Consider the following 13,639-nt stretch of genomic DNA (forward strand, 5'->3'; position numbering starts at 1 on the left):
AAGAAGAAACATATCCCATAATGCATTGCGAAAAAACATACTTTTTAGCGGCATAACGTAGCTAACAAGTTAGCTCTTGAAGACAGATAAAACATATTGTTCATTAAGGTTATACACGGTTACAGTGTGTGTATACATCGCCCAGTTTCTGGTATGTACGTCCCACTTTTTTAGCAAAAGTTTATAACGTTAGAATAGCTAGCAAGTTAGCGACATTAGTTAGCTAGCTATTTAGCTTGCTTGGTAGCATCAGTAGCTTCACTAACGATGGCTAATAGGAAGTGTGTAATAGAAAGAGCTTATTCTATTAACTAGGTAGCCAGCTGGCCTACAAGATTTAACTTTATTGGTGTAATGTTTAACGTCAATTGTAGGTCATGTAGGCTAAACAAACACCCAGTTTAGCTGTTAACTAAGCTAGCCTAGCTTGCTATCTCCGCAGGCCAGAAGGTATCCATAGGTTCCCTCATGCCATGGTAATCCTTGAACCTGTCCTTCTCTTACATTTAATCCAGGTAACTACACCTTCCAAGATGTCGTACCCCCCTCACCTGAACCGCCTCCCCCAGTTACCCCCCGGGATTTGCCCTCCCCAATTCGCGGGGTTCCCCCAGGGAGTCCCAGCAGGTGAGATATATTTTAGTCTGAGTGATAAAACTGGATGTTATCAGAGGCCTCTGCTACCAGAACCCTTTTTTCAGTTTTCTAATGATCTATTGCTATGTTGATCACGTTTATTGATCTGATCTTCTGTTTATATACTATTGCAATGTTTAAAGGCAAGATCAATGCCAGTGGTCTGGACAGACCATAATACTGTTCTGTGGTCTGGGAAAATGCAACAGCAAGTGACATTAGGAGGCTGCAGATTGGACAGAACAAAGCAGCAAGGATTGTTTTAAAGTGGAGATATGGTTCTTCTGTTGTCGTCATGGGAGGTCATTGATAATTGGAAGAGAAAAAAACATGCTTATTTTATTTCATAACAGTATTCAGTTGGTAAGAGACAGACATTCAGTCAATACTAGGAATAGATTGTCCACCATCTATTTTAATTTTAATTTAACCTTTATTTAACGAGGCAAGTCAGTTAAGAACAAATTCTTATTTACAAATGACGGCCTACGCCGGCCAAACCTGGACGACGACTGGGCAAATTGTGCACTGCCCTATGGGACTCCCAATCACAGCCGGTTAGGATACAGCCTGGATGTATGCGTTATCCAGACAGAAAAGAGAAATAGACAAAATAACATTTAGATTCAAAGAAATATAATAATTTATCTGAGCAAACCAGTAACCTTTCAATGTATAAATGCAAGCAATACTTTAGAAGTATTTTGTACAATCAAATACATGTGAAGGTTATGCAGGACAATGGTAGATGAATGAACCAATCTATCTAGCCAATATGTCAGAGTATTATGTCTGCACTTTGTAACAGTGTCAACATGGGACATGTGATTTTTGTATTATACATTGTATTTTAATGTTTAAGGACTCTTAGAAGATTAGTCCAAATGAGGACTAAAAGAGATCCTAATAAAATCGAATCAACACAACTTTTGATGGTCAAGTGCAGTGGTGTATTAGGGAGAGAATCTTGCCAATGTCTTACTGCAGATTCATCTGATGTGTCTCTGTGTCTTCTTCGAGGTACGCCCATGATTCCAGTCCACATGGGGATTATGACCTCTGCACCCGCTGTAAGCCTCGACTGCTATTACACATACACAAACACAAACAAATAAACAAACACACGCACAAAAACGCAGAAACACAGACACACAAACTCCCCTCTCCTAATGTATGTGTTGTATTATTGTATTGCAGGTCCTGGTTCCTACCACAGTGTCTATGGTCCAGATGCCTCCTGCCCCTAGGAAGGAACTGAACCCAGTCAGACTCAAGGAGAACGAGGAGGGGGGCGGTGGAGGCCCCACCACTACAGTGTTTGTAGGGAACATCTCAGAGAAGGCTTCAGACATGCTGGTCAGACAGCTGTTAGCGGTGAGCACTGAGCAGGGCATGGAAACAGGGGATTTAACCTTCTGTTTGTGTTTTATTTGTGATCTGGTTCCTCTTGAGGCTTTTTCTTGCCACTGCTCTTCTGCTTGGTTCTTGGTTTCTAGGCCAGGTTACTGTAAAGCACTTTGTGACAACAGTTTATGTAAAAAGGGCTTTTATAAAGTAGGGTTGTCCACAATACCAGTATTGCGATACGACAATACTCGGTTTTCCATGGCAAAAAAAAACAAACAATGAAACAGACTAATCTCATATGTTCCTCAGCCAAATTTTTGTGAACTCAGTGCGGTTCGCTTAAATCATTTTTGTGCAGTGTGAACACTCTCTAAAGGAACTCAGACTTTTCAAAAGAGCCCCTGAAAACTCGAACTGAGACCATCTTGAGGGGTGTTCTGAGTTCGGTACGCTTGAATTCCGCGATCCTGTTCCCTTCCATATAACCCCTTTTACATTTTACATTTACAAAAGAGAGAAAATGGTGTTGCATATTCGTGGGAAAGAAACATGTGCTGTTTTTCTTTTGGATATTGATTAAGCGATGGTCAAAGGATACACAGACATTCCAAAAATATGTGTGGAGTTTTGTACTGACACAATGTTGAGATTATTGGTTTGCATCAGATGTATTTGTTTGTGATATGTGATCAACAGGCTAAGAGAGCTTCATCAGCTCTATATTGTTTTTGTAGTTTGGATAGTGTGAGAAGACCAATATATTTGGTGAGAATCATGACAGGGTACAAAATCAATGCTAGCTCTTAAAGGGACAGTAGCCTACATTTTGAGTGTACAATTTTAAATTACAGCATTATTTAATCTACTGTATTCTTCTGCTATTTATTCTGTTTCCAGTAATGTTTACATGTTAATATGATCTTCTGATTATAATTATTGTGTCATCTTTTATATTAGTTTCCAAAATGTAAGTTGGTATATCTAGCTGTCTGATAACACGTTCTGATTTAATGGCTTGTCTTGCACTTTTGTAAAATCCCAGAGTGCATTGAGTGAATATTGGGGGGAGAAAAAAATCTTGGTTCCTTTGTAACCATAGCAATGTGAATACAAAGAGGACTCTCTCTCACAAAATAGGTGAACTGGCAAAATAGTTGAGTCCTCATTCAAAGGCAGTGTGAATACAACGAGAACTGAGTTATTTTTAGGCCAGAGTTCACTTTAAAAAGGACTGAGATCTGTTATTTTAATAAAGACTAAACACCCAACCTGGTGTAGGTAAAATATTGTGTGATATACGGCGCATTCGGGAAAGTATTCAGACCCCTTGTATTTTTCCACATTTTGTTCGAGTTACAGCCTTATTCTAAAATGTATTAAATTAATTTGTTTCTTCATCAATCTACACACAATACCTCATAATGACATCACAATACCCCATAATGACATCACAATACACCATAATGACAAAGCAAAAACAGGTTTTTAGAATTTTTTGCAAATTTATTAATAAAACCCCCCCAGAAATACCTTATTTACATACAGTACCAATCAAAAGTTTGGACACACCCACTCATTCAGTGGTTTTCCTTTATTTTGACTATTTTCTACATTGTAGAATTATAGTGAAGACATTAAAAGTATTTGGGCTGCATCTCAAATATAAAATGTCATTTTTATTTGTTTAACACTTTTTTGGGGGGTTACTACATGATTCAATATGTGTTATTTCATAGTTTTGATGTCTTCACTATTATTCAACAATGTAGAAAATAGTAAAAATAAAGAAAAACCTTGGAATGAGTAGGTGTCCAAACTTTTGACTGGTACTGTAAGAATTCAGACGCTTTGAAATGAGACTAATCCTTGAGATGTTTCTACAACTTGATTGGAGTCCACCAAAAAAGGTCTGCAGCATTGAAGGTCCCCAAGAACACAGTGGCTTCCATCATTCTTAAAGTGAAGAAGTTTGGAACCACCAAGACTCCTAGAGCTGGCCACCCCACCAAACTAAGCAATTGAGGGAGAAGGGCCTTGGTCAGAGAGGTGTCCAAGAACCCAATGGTCACCCCGACAGAGCCTCAGAGTCCCTCTGTAGAGATGGGAGAACCTTCCAAAAGGACAACCATCTCTGCAGCACTCCACCAGTTAGGCCTTTATGGTAGTGGCCAGACGGAAGCCACTCCTCAGTAAAAGGCACATGACAGCACGCTTGGAGTTTGCCAAAAGGCACCTAAAGGACTCTGACCATGAGAAACACGATTCTCTGGTCTGATGAAACCAAGATTGAACTCTTTGGCCTGAATGTCAAGCATCACACCTGGAGGAAACCTGGCACCATTCCTACGGTGAAGCATGGTGGTGGCAGCATCATGCTGTGGGGGATGTTTTTCAGCAGCAGGGACTGGGAGACTAGCCAGGATCGAGGGAAAGATGAATGGAGCAAAGTACAGCGAGATCCTTAATGAAAACCTGCTCCAGAACGCTCAGGACCTCAGACTGGGTGAAGGTTCACCTTCCAACAGGACAACAAACCTAAACACACAGCCAAGACAACGCAGGAGTGTCTTTAGGACAAGTCTCTGAATGTCCTTGAGTGGCCCAGCCAGAGCCCGGACTTGAACCCTATCGAACATCTCTGGAGAGACCTGAAATAGCTGTGCAGCGACGCTCCCCATCCAACCCGACAGAGCTTGAGAGGGTCTGCAAAGAAGAAATGGAGAAACTCCCCAAATACAGGTGTGCCAAGCTTGTAGCATCATACCCAAGAAGACTCGAGGCTGTAATCGCTGCCAAAGGTGCTTCAACAAAGTACTGAATAAAGGGCCGGAATACATCTGTGTAAAATGTTATTTCATATTTTATTTTTATTTTTTAAAGAAATTAGCTAAAATTTATACAAAAAACTGTTTTTTCTTTGTCATTATGAGGTATTGTGTGTAGATTGATGAAGAAGAAAAAACTATTTAATCCATTTTAGATTAAGGCTGTAACGTAACAAAATGGGGGAAAAAGTCAAGGGGTTTGAATACTTTCCGAAATGCACTGTAGCTCTGGGAAAACAAACGTGCCTCTGGGTGTCAACAGAAGGTTGTGTGTTTTCGACATTAAGAGCATTCTTTGCCACGATTCTTCTGTGTATCGTGATCCTGGTGTCATAATAACCCTAATATGAAGTTTATTAACCAAACGGATGGAATGATGATGGATCACTCTGACAGTTGGTTTTTAGTCTCAGATGAGTGATTTCCCTCTCCATGTCCTTTCCACCATCCTGTAGAAATGTGGCCTCGTCCTGAGCTGGAAGAGGGTCCAAGGAGCTTCTGGGAAACTGCAAGGTAAAAACAAAACAGGTACCACACTTCTATTATACTTACCCTCCTTTCACTGTTATGTTGTTACCGCCAAGTCTGTGTCGTTACCGCCAAGTCTGTGTAGTTACCGCCAAGTCACCGCCAAGTCTGTGTCGTTACCGCCAAGTCTGTGTCGTTACCGCCAAGTCTGTGTAGTTACCGCCAAGTCACCGCCAAGTCTGTGTCGTTACCGCCAAGTCACCGCCAAGTCTGTGTAGTCACCGCCAAGTCTGTGTCGTTACCGCCAAGTCACCGCCAAGTCTGTGTCGTTACCGCCAAGTCTGTGTCGTTACCGCCAAGTTACCGCCAAGTCTGTGTCGTTACCGCCAAGTCTGTGTCGTTACCGCCAAGTCACCGCCAAGTCTGTGTCGTTACCGCCAAGTCACCGCCAAGTCTGTGTCGTTACCGCCAAGTCTGTGTCGTTACCGCCAAGTCACCGCCAAGTCTGTGTCGTTACCGCCAAGTCTGTGTCGTTACCGCCAAGTCACCGCCAAGCCTGTGTAGTTACCGCCAAGCCTGTGTAGTTACCGCCAAGCCTGTGTAGTTACCGCCAAGCCTGTGTAGTTACCGCCAAGCCTGTGTAGTTACCGCCAAGCCTGTGTAGTCACCGTCAAGTCTGTGTAGTTACCGCCAAGTCTGTGTCGTTACCGCCAAGTCACCGCCAAGTCTGTGTAGTTACCGCCAAGCCTGTGTAGTTACCGCCAAGCCTGTGTAGTTACCGCCAGGCCTGTGTAGTTACCGCCAGGCCTGTGTAGTTACCGCCAGGCTTGTGTAGTTACCGCCAAGCCTGTGTAGTTACCGCCAAGCCTGTGTAGTTACCGCCAAGCCTGTGTAGTTACCGCCAAGCCTGTGTAGTTACCGCCAAGCCTGTGTAGTTACCGCCACGCAAGTCATTTTTATTTCACCTTTATTTAACCAGGTAGGCCAGTTGAGAACACGTTCTCATTTATAATTGCGACCTGGCCAAGATAAAGCAAAGCAGTTTGACACAAACAACAACAACAGAGTTACACATGGAATAAAAACCCTAATACAGTAGAACAAAAGAAAACAAAAAGTCTATATACAGTGTGTGCAAATGAAGTAAGATTAGGGAGGTAACTGTATAAAACTCTCTCTCTCTCCCTCCCAGTGACTGTATAAAACTCTCTCTCTCCCTCCCAGTGACTGTATAAAACTCTCTCTCTCCCTCCCAGTGACTGTATAAAACTCTCTCTCTCCCTCCCAGTGACTGTATAAAACTCTCTCTCTCCCTCCCAGTGACTGTATAAAACTCTCTCTCCCTCCCTCCCAGTGACTGTATAAAACTCTCTCTCCCTCCCAGTGACTGTATAAAACTCTCTCTCTCCCTCCCAGTGACTGTATAAAACTCTCTCTCTCTCCCTCCCAGTGACTGTATAAAACTCTCTCTCTCCCTCCCAGTGACTGTATAAAACTCTCTCTCTCTCCCTCCCAGTGACTGTATAAAACTCTCTCTCTCCCTCCCAGTGACTGTATACAACTCTCTCTCTCTCTTCCTCCTAGTGACTGTATAAATCTCTCTCCCTCTCCCTCCCAGTGACTGTATACATCTCTCTTTCCCCCTCCCAGTGACTGTATAAAACTCTCTCTCCCTCCCAGTGACTGTATAAAACTCTCTCTCTCCCTCCCAGTGACTGTATAAAACTCTCTCTCTCTCTCTCCCTCCCAGTGACTGTATAAAACTCTCTCTCTCTCTCTCCCTCCCAGTGACTGTATAAAACTCTCTCTCTCCCTCCCAGTGACTGTATAAAACTCTCTCTCTCTCCCTCCCAGTGACTGTATAAAACTCTCTCTCTCTCCCTCCCAGTGACTGTATAAAACTCTCTCTCTCTCTCCCTCCCAGTGACTGTATAAAACTCTCTCTCTCTCTCCCTCCCAGTGACTGTATAAAACTCTCTCTCTCTCTCTCCCTCCCAGTGACTGTATAAAACTCTCTCTCTCTCTCTCCCTCCCAGTGACTGTATAAAACTCTCTCTCTCTCCCTCCCAGTGACTGTATAAAACTCTCTCTCTCCCTCCCAGTGACTGTATAAAACTCTCTCTCTCTCCCTCCCAGTGACTGTATAAAACTCTCTCTCTCACCCTCCCAGTGACTGTATAAAACTCTCTCTCTCCCTCCCAGTGACTGTATAAAACTCTCTCTCTCTCCCTCCCAGTGACTGTATAAAACTCTCTCTCTCTCCCTCCCAGTGACTGTATAAAACTCTCTCTCTCTCTCTCCCTCCCAGTGACTGTATAAAACTCTCTCTCTCCCTCCCAGTGACTGTATAAAACTCTCTCTCTTTCCCAGTGACTGTATAAAACTCTCTCTCCCTCCCAGTGACTGTATAAAACACTCTCTCTTTCCCAGTGACTATAAAACTCTCTGTCTCTGTCTCTCTCTGTAGCGTTTGGTTTCTGTGAGTACAAGGAGCCAGAGTCCACCCTGCGTTCCCTGCGTCTGCTACATGAGCTGTTGCTGGGAGACAAGAAGCTGCTGGTCAAGGTGGATGCTAAGACCAAGGCCCAGCTAGAAGAATGGAAGGCTAAGAAGAAGATCGCCAACGGGGTGAACACACACACACACACACACACACACACACACACACACGCACCACACACCATACCACACACACACCCCACACACCATACCACACACACACACACACACACACCACACACCCAGTCTACTGTGAGAAGTGATTCAGGAGAGCAGACTGGGTTCATAAAATTGAAGTTGCACACATCCTCTCTCCTAGCAGTGAGCATTTCATTACCAACATTTAGTCTCTCAGGTCTTTATCAGTTCCGGGACGATACCAGTATCATAATGCTTCGTTAGTATCACGGCAAGGAAGCAAATTTTAAACTTCTTTATAAAAACAGCCTTAATGTTGGAAACAAACATCATAATTATGTTTTCTATCCAGAGTCCAAAAATCATTTTCTAAACTATAGCACACACACAATTTTTACATTTTTTATAGCATCATAGAGTTTTGTCTGCTTTGTGTTTTTTTTTTTTTTTTTTTGTCATGTGAAAAAAATATTGCGATAGTGGTATTATCCCGGCTCTAGTCTTCGTCAGGGCAGAGCAAGGCTTGGTTTTAACATGGCTTCTGTGTGGTACACGCTGCAAAATCCAACATGAAGATTCCTCATTCTCTGTACTTTAAAAAAATCAATTTATATATGGTATTTCTCTTGTCTTTCTCTTACTCTCCTTTTTATGTCTCATAGGGAACCAAGTCTGAGGACGGGCCGAAGGAAGAAGAGGATGAGGAAGAGGTTCTTGACGAAGACACAAAGCGTCGTGACCAGATAGTAAAAGGGGCGATCGAGGGGTTGATCCGGGAGTACGGCAGTGAGCTCAACGCCCCTTCTCAGGACGGGGACAACCAGCCCCGCAAGAAGAAGAGAGAGAAGAAAGAGGAGGTTTGTAACGTCCGTTCGACTGAAGAGAGGAGGTAGTAGCGTCCGTTCGACTGAAGAGAGGAGGTAGTAGCGTCCGTTCGACTGAAGAGAGGAGGTAGTAGCGTCCGTTCGACTGAAGAGAGGAGGTAGTAGCGTCCGTTCGACTGAAGAGAGGAGGTAGTAGCGTCCGTTCGACTGAAGAGAGGAGGTAGTAGCGTCCGTTCGACTGAAGAGAGGAGGTAGTAGCGTCCGTTCGACTGAAGAGAGGAGGTAGTAGCGTCCGTTCGACTGAAGAGAGGAGGTAGTAGCGTCCGTTCGACTGAAGAGAGGAGGTAGTAGCGTCCGTTCGACTGAAGAGAGGAGGTAGTAGCGTCCGTTCGACTGAAGAGAGGGGGTAGTAGCGTCCGTTCGACTGAAGAGAGGGGGTAGTAGCGTCCGTTCGACTGAAGAGAGGGGGTAGTAGCGTCCGTTCGACTGAAGAGAGGGGGTAGTAGCGTCCGTTCGACTGAAGAGAGGGGGTAGTAGCGTCCGTTCGACTGAAGAGAGGGGGTAGTAGCGTCCGTTCGGCTGAAGAGAGGGGGTAGTAGCGTCCGTTCGGCTGAAGAGAGGGGGTAGTAGCGTCCGTTCGGCTGAAGAGAGGGGGTAGTAGCGTCCGTTCGGCTGAAGAGAGGGGGTAGTAGCGTCCGTTCGGCTGAAGAGAGGGGGTAGTAGCGTCCGTTCGGCTGAAGAGAGGGGGTAGTAGCGTCCGTTCGGCTGAAGAGAGGGGTAGTAGCGTCCGTTCGGCTGAAGAGAGGGGGTAGTAGCGTCCGTTCGGCTGAAGAGAGGGGGTAGTAGCGTCCGTTCGGCTGAAGAGAGGGGGTAGTAGCGTCCGTTCGGCTGAAGAGAGGGGGGTAGTAGCGTCCGTTCGGCTGAAGAGAGGGGGGTAGTAGCGTCCGTTCGGCTGAAGAGAGGGGGTAGTAGCGTCCGTTCGGCTGAAGAGAGGGGGTAGTAGCGTCCGTTCGGCTGAAGAGAGGGGGTAGTAGCGTCCGTTCGGCTGAAGAGAGGGGGTAGTAGCGTCCGTTCGGCTGAAGAGAGGGGGTAGTAGCGTCCGTTCGGCTGAAGAGAGGGGTAGTAGCGTCCGTTCGGCTGAAGAGAGGGGGTAGTAGCGTCCGTTCGGCTGAAGAGAGGGGGTAGTAGCGTCCGTTCGGCTGAAGAGAGGGGGTAGTAGCGTCCGTTCGGCTGAAGAGAGGAGGTAGTAGCGTCCGTTCGGCTGAAGAGAGGAGGTAGTAGCGTCCGTTCGGCTGAAGAGAGGAGGTAGTAGCGTCCGGTTCTCCTATTTAAAGCGAGTGATGAGACTGATTGTCAATGTGTTTTATATGGAGTGTGTTTTGTTTGTTTACTTGTTTTCCAGGAGGAGGCGCTACCTGCAGGCATTTTAGTTTTTATTTTCTGTAAAGTGCTACGCTACTTCTGGGCCGACCTTGGACCTTGTTCAGTAGTATCGTTTGGCGATGGGAGAAGGACATGTTATGAACCTGATGTCATGTTTGTTTATCTGTGTTCCAGGAGGACATCAATGTGATGGACATGGAAGATGACAAAAGAGACCTGATTTCCAGAGAGATCAGTAAATTCAGAGACACTCACAAGGTAACATACTGTCCATTGTTCTCTTCACACACACATTAGGCTTTGGAGAAAGAAACTACAATACCCACATCTAAATTATACCAAGTGTAGTTTCAACATCCCTGTCAAGGACTGGACTACAAATTAATGTATTGACCCCTCATTTCTAACTTCCTAACATTCATTTCAAATAGTTCAGATATTTGCTAATTTTGTTCAATTGAACTTGATTAAAAAAAAAAAGATTTAAGATTTTATAAACAATTATGTGGAATGTTCGTCAAGTCAACAAGTGATATATTTCAGTTTCCCCAACAGTGTAAGGAGTTGTAGGATCAACTGTTAACAACAGTGAGTTGGGATGAAAGTATTACAGTAGAGCTACTAGTTAGACGCAGGACAGGGCAACTCCAGTCCTCGGTGGCCTGATTGGTGTCACCCTCCCCCCCCCCCCCCCCCATCATCCTTAGCAAACACACCTGATTTTTAAACTTAATTGCATTCTTAAACTGAAGATCATGATGAGTTGATTATTGGAGGTAGGTGTGTTAGCTCGGGGCAAAAGTGTGACACTAATAAAGCCCCTCCCCCTCTCACCTCGAGGACTGGAGTTACCCCCCCCAACGCCCCAAAGCCTGATAGGGTGGACGAAATGTTAAAGTTCCTCGAAGCTAATCTATTGATTATAACCCCACCATTATGGTAGACATCATATGATGACTAAAGCAAGATGAATCTCAGAGCTTTTGGGGGAAAAGTAAGGATGTAAGTATCTTTTAATTTATTTTCTCTACGTCTCGGACGCTCCCTTCTGGAGGACTTGCAAAGGGGCAACTGGCTCTGAGACGGTTGCTATGCTACTTATATATATATATATATATATATATATATAATATTTTTATTTATTTATATTTTTATTTATTTATATTTTTATTTATTTATATATTATATTTTTATTTATTTTTATTTTTATTTATTTATATATTAATATATTAATATATTATATATTAATATATAATAGGGAATCGGGTTCCATTTTGCATACACCCATGTCTTTTAGCTAGTTGGCATGGTTAAAAGGAGGCCCTACTGGTTGTGTGAATACAAAGCCAGAGAGCCTAGTGAACCTATGCAGGTCCTTGTGTTGTGTTTGAGGAAGGTAGACGAGGGACTCAAAATTATGGCCCAGATTCCCCTAGTTTTCCAGAATTCCCGGTTGAAAGATTTCTGAAATTACCCAGGGATTTTGGGAAAACCAGGCAATTTTTTTGGGGGGAAACTACCTGTGATTTTGCAACCCAAAGGTAGAGACTGAGTGTGAATAACCACGGCAGCTGTTTAAGCAGTCTGTAGTGTAGGGTACTAAAAGCAGGGAGCGTCCCTCCACAGCAGCACCTTGAGATCTGAAGACTAGACAGGTAAGACTTGATCTGACTTTTATCCTCCTCCCCTTCTCTCTCTGTCTCTCTGTCTCTCTCTCTCTCTCTCTCTCTCTTTCCCCTCTCTCTCTCTCTCTCTCTCTCTCTCTCTCTCTCTCTCTCTCTTTCCCCTCTCTCCCCTGCTCTCTCTCGCTCCAGCTTTCTGCTTTTACTTTCTCCTTTCTACTTCTCTGTGCTTTACATTTGTATCTGTCTTACCTATCTCTATATTATGTTAAAGAAAAACCTTGTTTAGGGACATCACAGAAAGGTCAAATATTGTTTTATGCTGCTTATTTTCCAAATCTAATAGACTTGGAAGTTTTTTTTTAGGGTTAAGAAGAACGATATTCCCATCACATACAGTGTGTAGGTAGAACGCGAAGGTCCAAGCATGTTAAGAACATTAGCCACACTAAACACCACACATCTAGTGACAGGATCCTGTATTACCTCATCGTCGGAGGTAAGTCCAGACAGGACAGGGGACTGTTGTGTCAGAGGTAAGTCCAGACAGGACAGGGGACTGTTGCGTCAGAGGTAAGGACAGGGGACTGTTGCGTCAGAGGTAATTCCAGACAGGACAGGGGACTGTTGAGTCAGAGGTAATTCCAGACAGGACAGGGGACTGTTGCGTCAGAGGTAATTCCAGACAGGACAGGGGACTGTTGAGTCAGAGGTAATTCCAGACAGGACAGGGGACTGTTGCGTCAGAGGTAATTCCAGACAGGACAGGGGACTGTTGCGTCAGAGGTAAGGACAGGGGACTGTTGCATCAGAGGTAAGTCCAGACAGGACAGGGAACATTCTAGAACATCAGTTTAATCCAAAGGGAAGTGAGAGGGAGGGAACTCTTCGCTAAATCTCTTTCAGCTCCAGCTTTCTCTATTCTATTTCCTCTCCTTCTTCTTCTTCTTCTTCTCTCTGACAGGACAGGAGACCCACAGTTCAGTTTAGCCCAGCAGCTTTACACGTTGTAGTTTCTCTTACACTCATCCCACTATCCATCACAAAATTGACGAACATCATTCAATGGCATTTGACCAGTTAAAATCTATTGCCATCGTAATGAATGGCATATAGCCATAGCATTTTTGTTGTTGTTGTAGTGAGGTACCATATTGGTGAGGTACCCGTATCTCTTATGTATGTAAGGGCTGTTGGCACTCTGTCTCCCTCTCTGTCTGGTGTGTGAGTTTGTGTTAATCACTCTGTTGGTCTGAGACGATCTGACGACGGACATCAGAAGACTACCTCTGGGTAAGACCTGCTCTATGATTTTATTCCTTTAACCCAAACTGGAATACCTACCTGCATTGACTCTTAACACCAATGTAAAAGATCACCATTTTGTATCTAAGCACTAGTCTTTTAATGTGTTGTGATATAACTGGATAATGTGTACAGTAAATTAATCACTGGTCATCGTAAGGGATCGATGAACAGATATTTTACCACTTTTTAGTTTGTTTCTGTGAACTTGACCTGCTCTTCCTCACAGGAGTAGCTTTGTAGGCTTGTAGGGGCAGAGACAGACGTGCTGAGTGAGTCCATAATTCATCACCTGTAAGTCACAAACAACCAATTTAGCTCCGCAGCGGATCCATCTCTATTTCCTGTTTCACTGAGAGAAATGAACCCTGATGTGTGTTTCTGTGCTGTTAATACATAAAACAACAACAACAGTTGTTTTGGTTCACTTTGAAATCTTATGAAAGCCGTTAGCTAAATGATTTATGGTAACTAGATAAAGTGGTTTCCACCGTCTCCATATTGGGATATTTTGGCTCTTAAGTCAAGAAGTGCATTGACGAAGTCGTCTCCACAGTGACCGTACATACATACATACCCCAACCGGAAGTCA

General features: G+C 44.0%; 1 protein-coding gene across 4 annotated transcripts in view; it reads left to right on the plus strand.

The window, feature by feature from the left end:
* The window catches only part of LOC106611484 (RNA-binding protein 25), a 50,281-nt gene continuing 36,642 nt past the window's right edge, over positions 1-13,639 (plus strand). For 2 of the 4 annotated variants that reach the window (XM_045723754.1, XM_045723755.1), the window contains exons 1-8: positions 1-151; positions 516-627; positions 1,657-1,706; positions 1,834-2,010; positions 5,264-5,321; positions 7,744-7,904; positions 8,576-8,770; positions 10,295-10,378. In XM_045723754.1, the coding sequence (XP_045579710.1) occupies positions 534-627; positions 1,657-1,706; positions 1,834-2,010; positions 5,264-5,321; positions 7,744-7,904; positions 8,576-8,770; positions 10,295-10,378 (819 nt within the window). In that variant the 5' untranslated portion in view covers positions 1-151; positions 516-533. Of the gene's footprint in view, positions 152-515; positions 628-1,656; positions 1,707-1,833; positions 2,011-5,263; positions 5,337-7,743; positions 7,905-8,575; positions 8,771-10,294; positions 10,379-13,639 lie in introns of all 4 variants that reach the window. The other 2 variants (XM_045723752.1, XM_045723753.1) reach the window with 1 other exon arrangement.

The sequence above is a fragment of the Salmo salar genome, chromosome ssa09, assembly GCF_905237065.1.
Source record: "Salmo salar chromosome ssa09, Ssal_v3.1, whole genome shotgun sequence".
In the NCBI taxonomy this organism is placed as follows: Eukaryota; Metazoa; Chordata; class Actinopteri; order Salmoniformes; family Salmonidae; genus Salmo; species Salmo salar.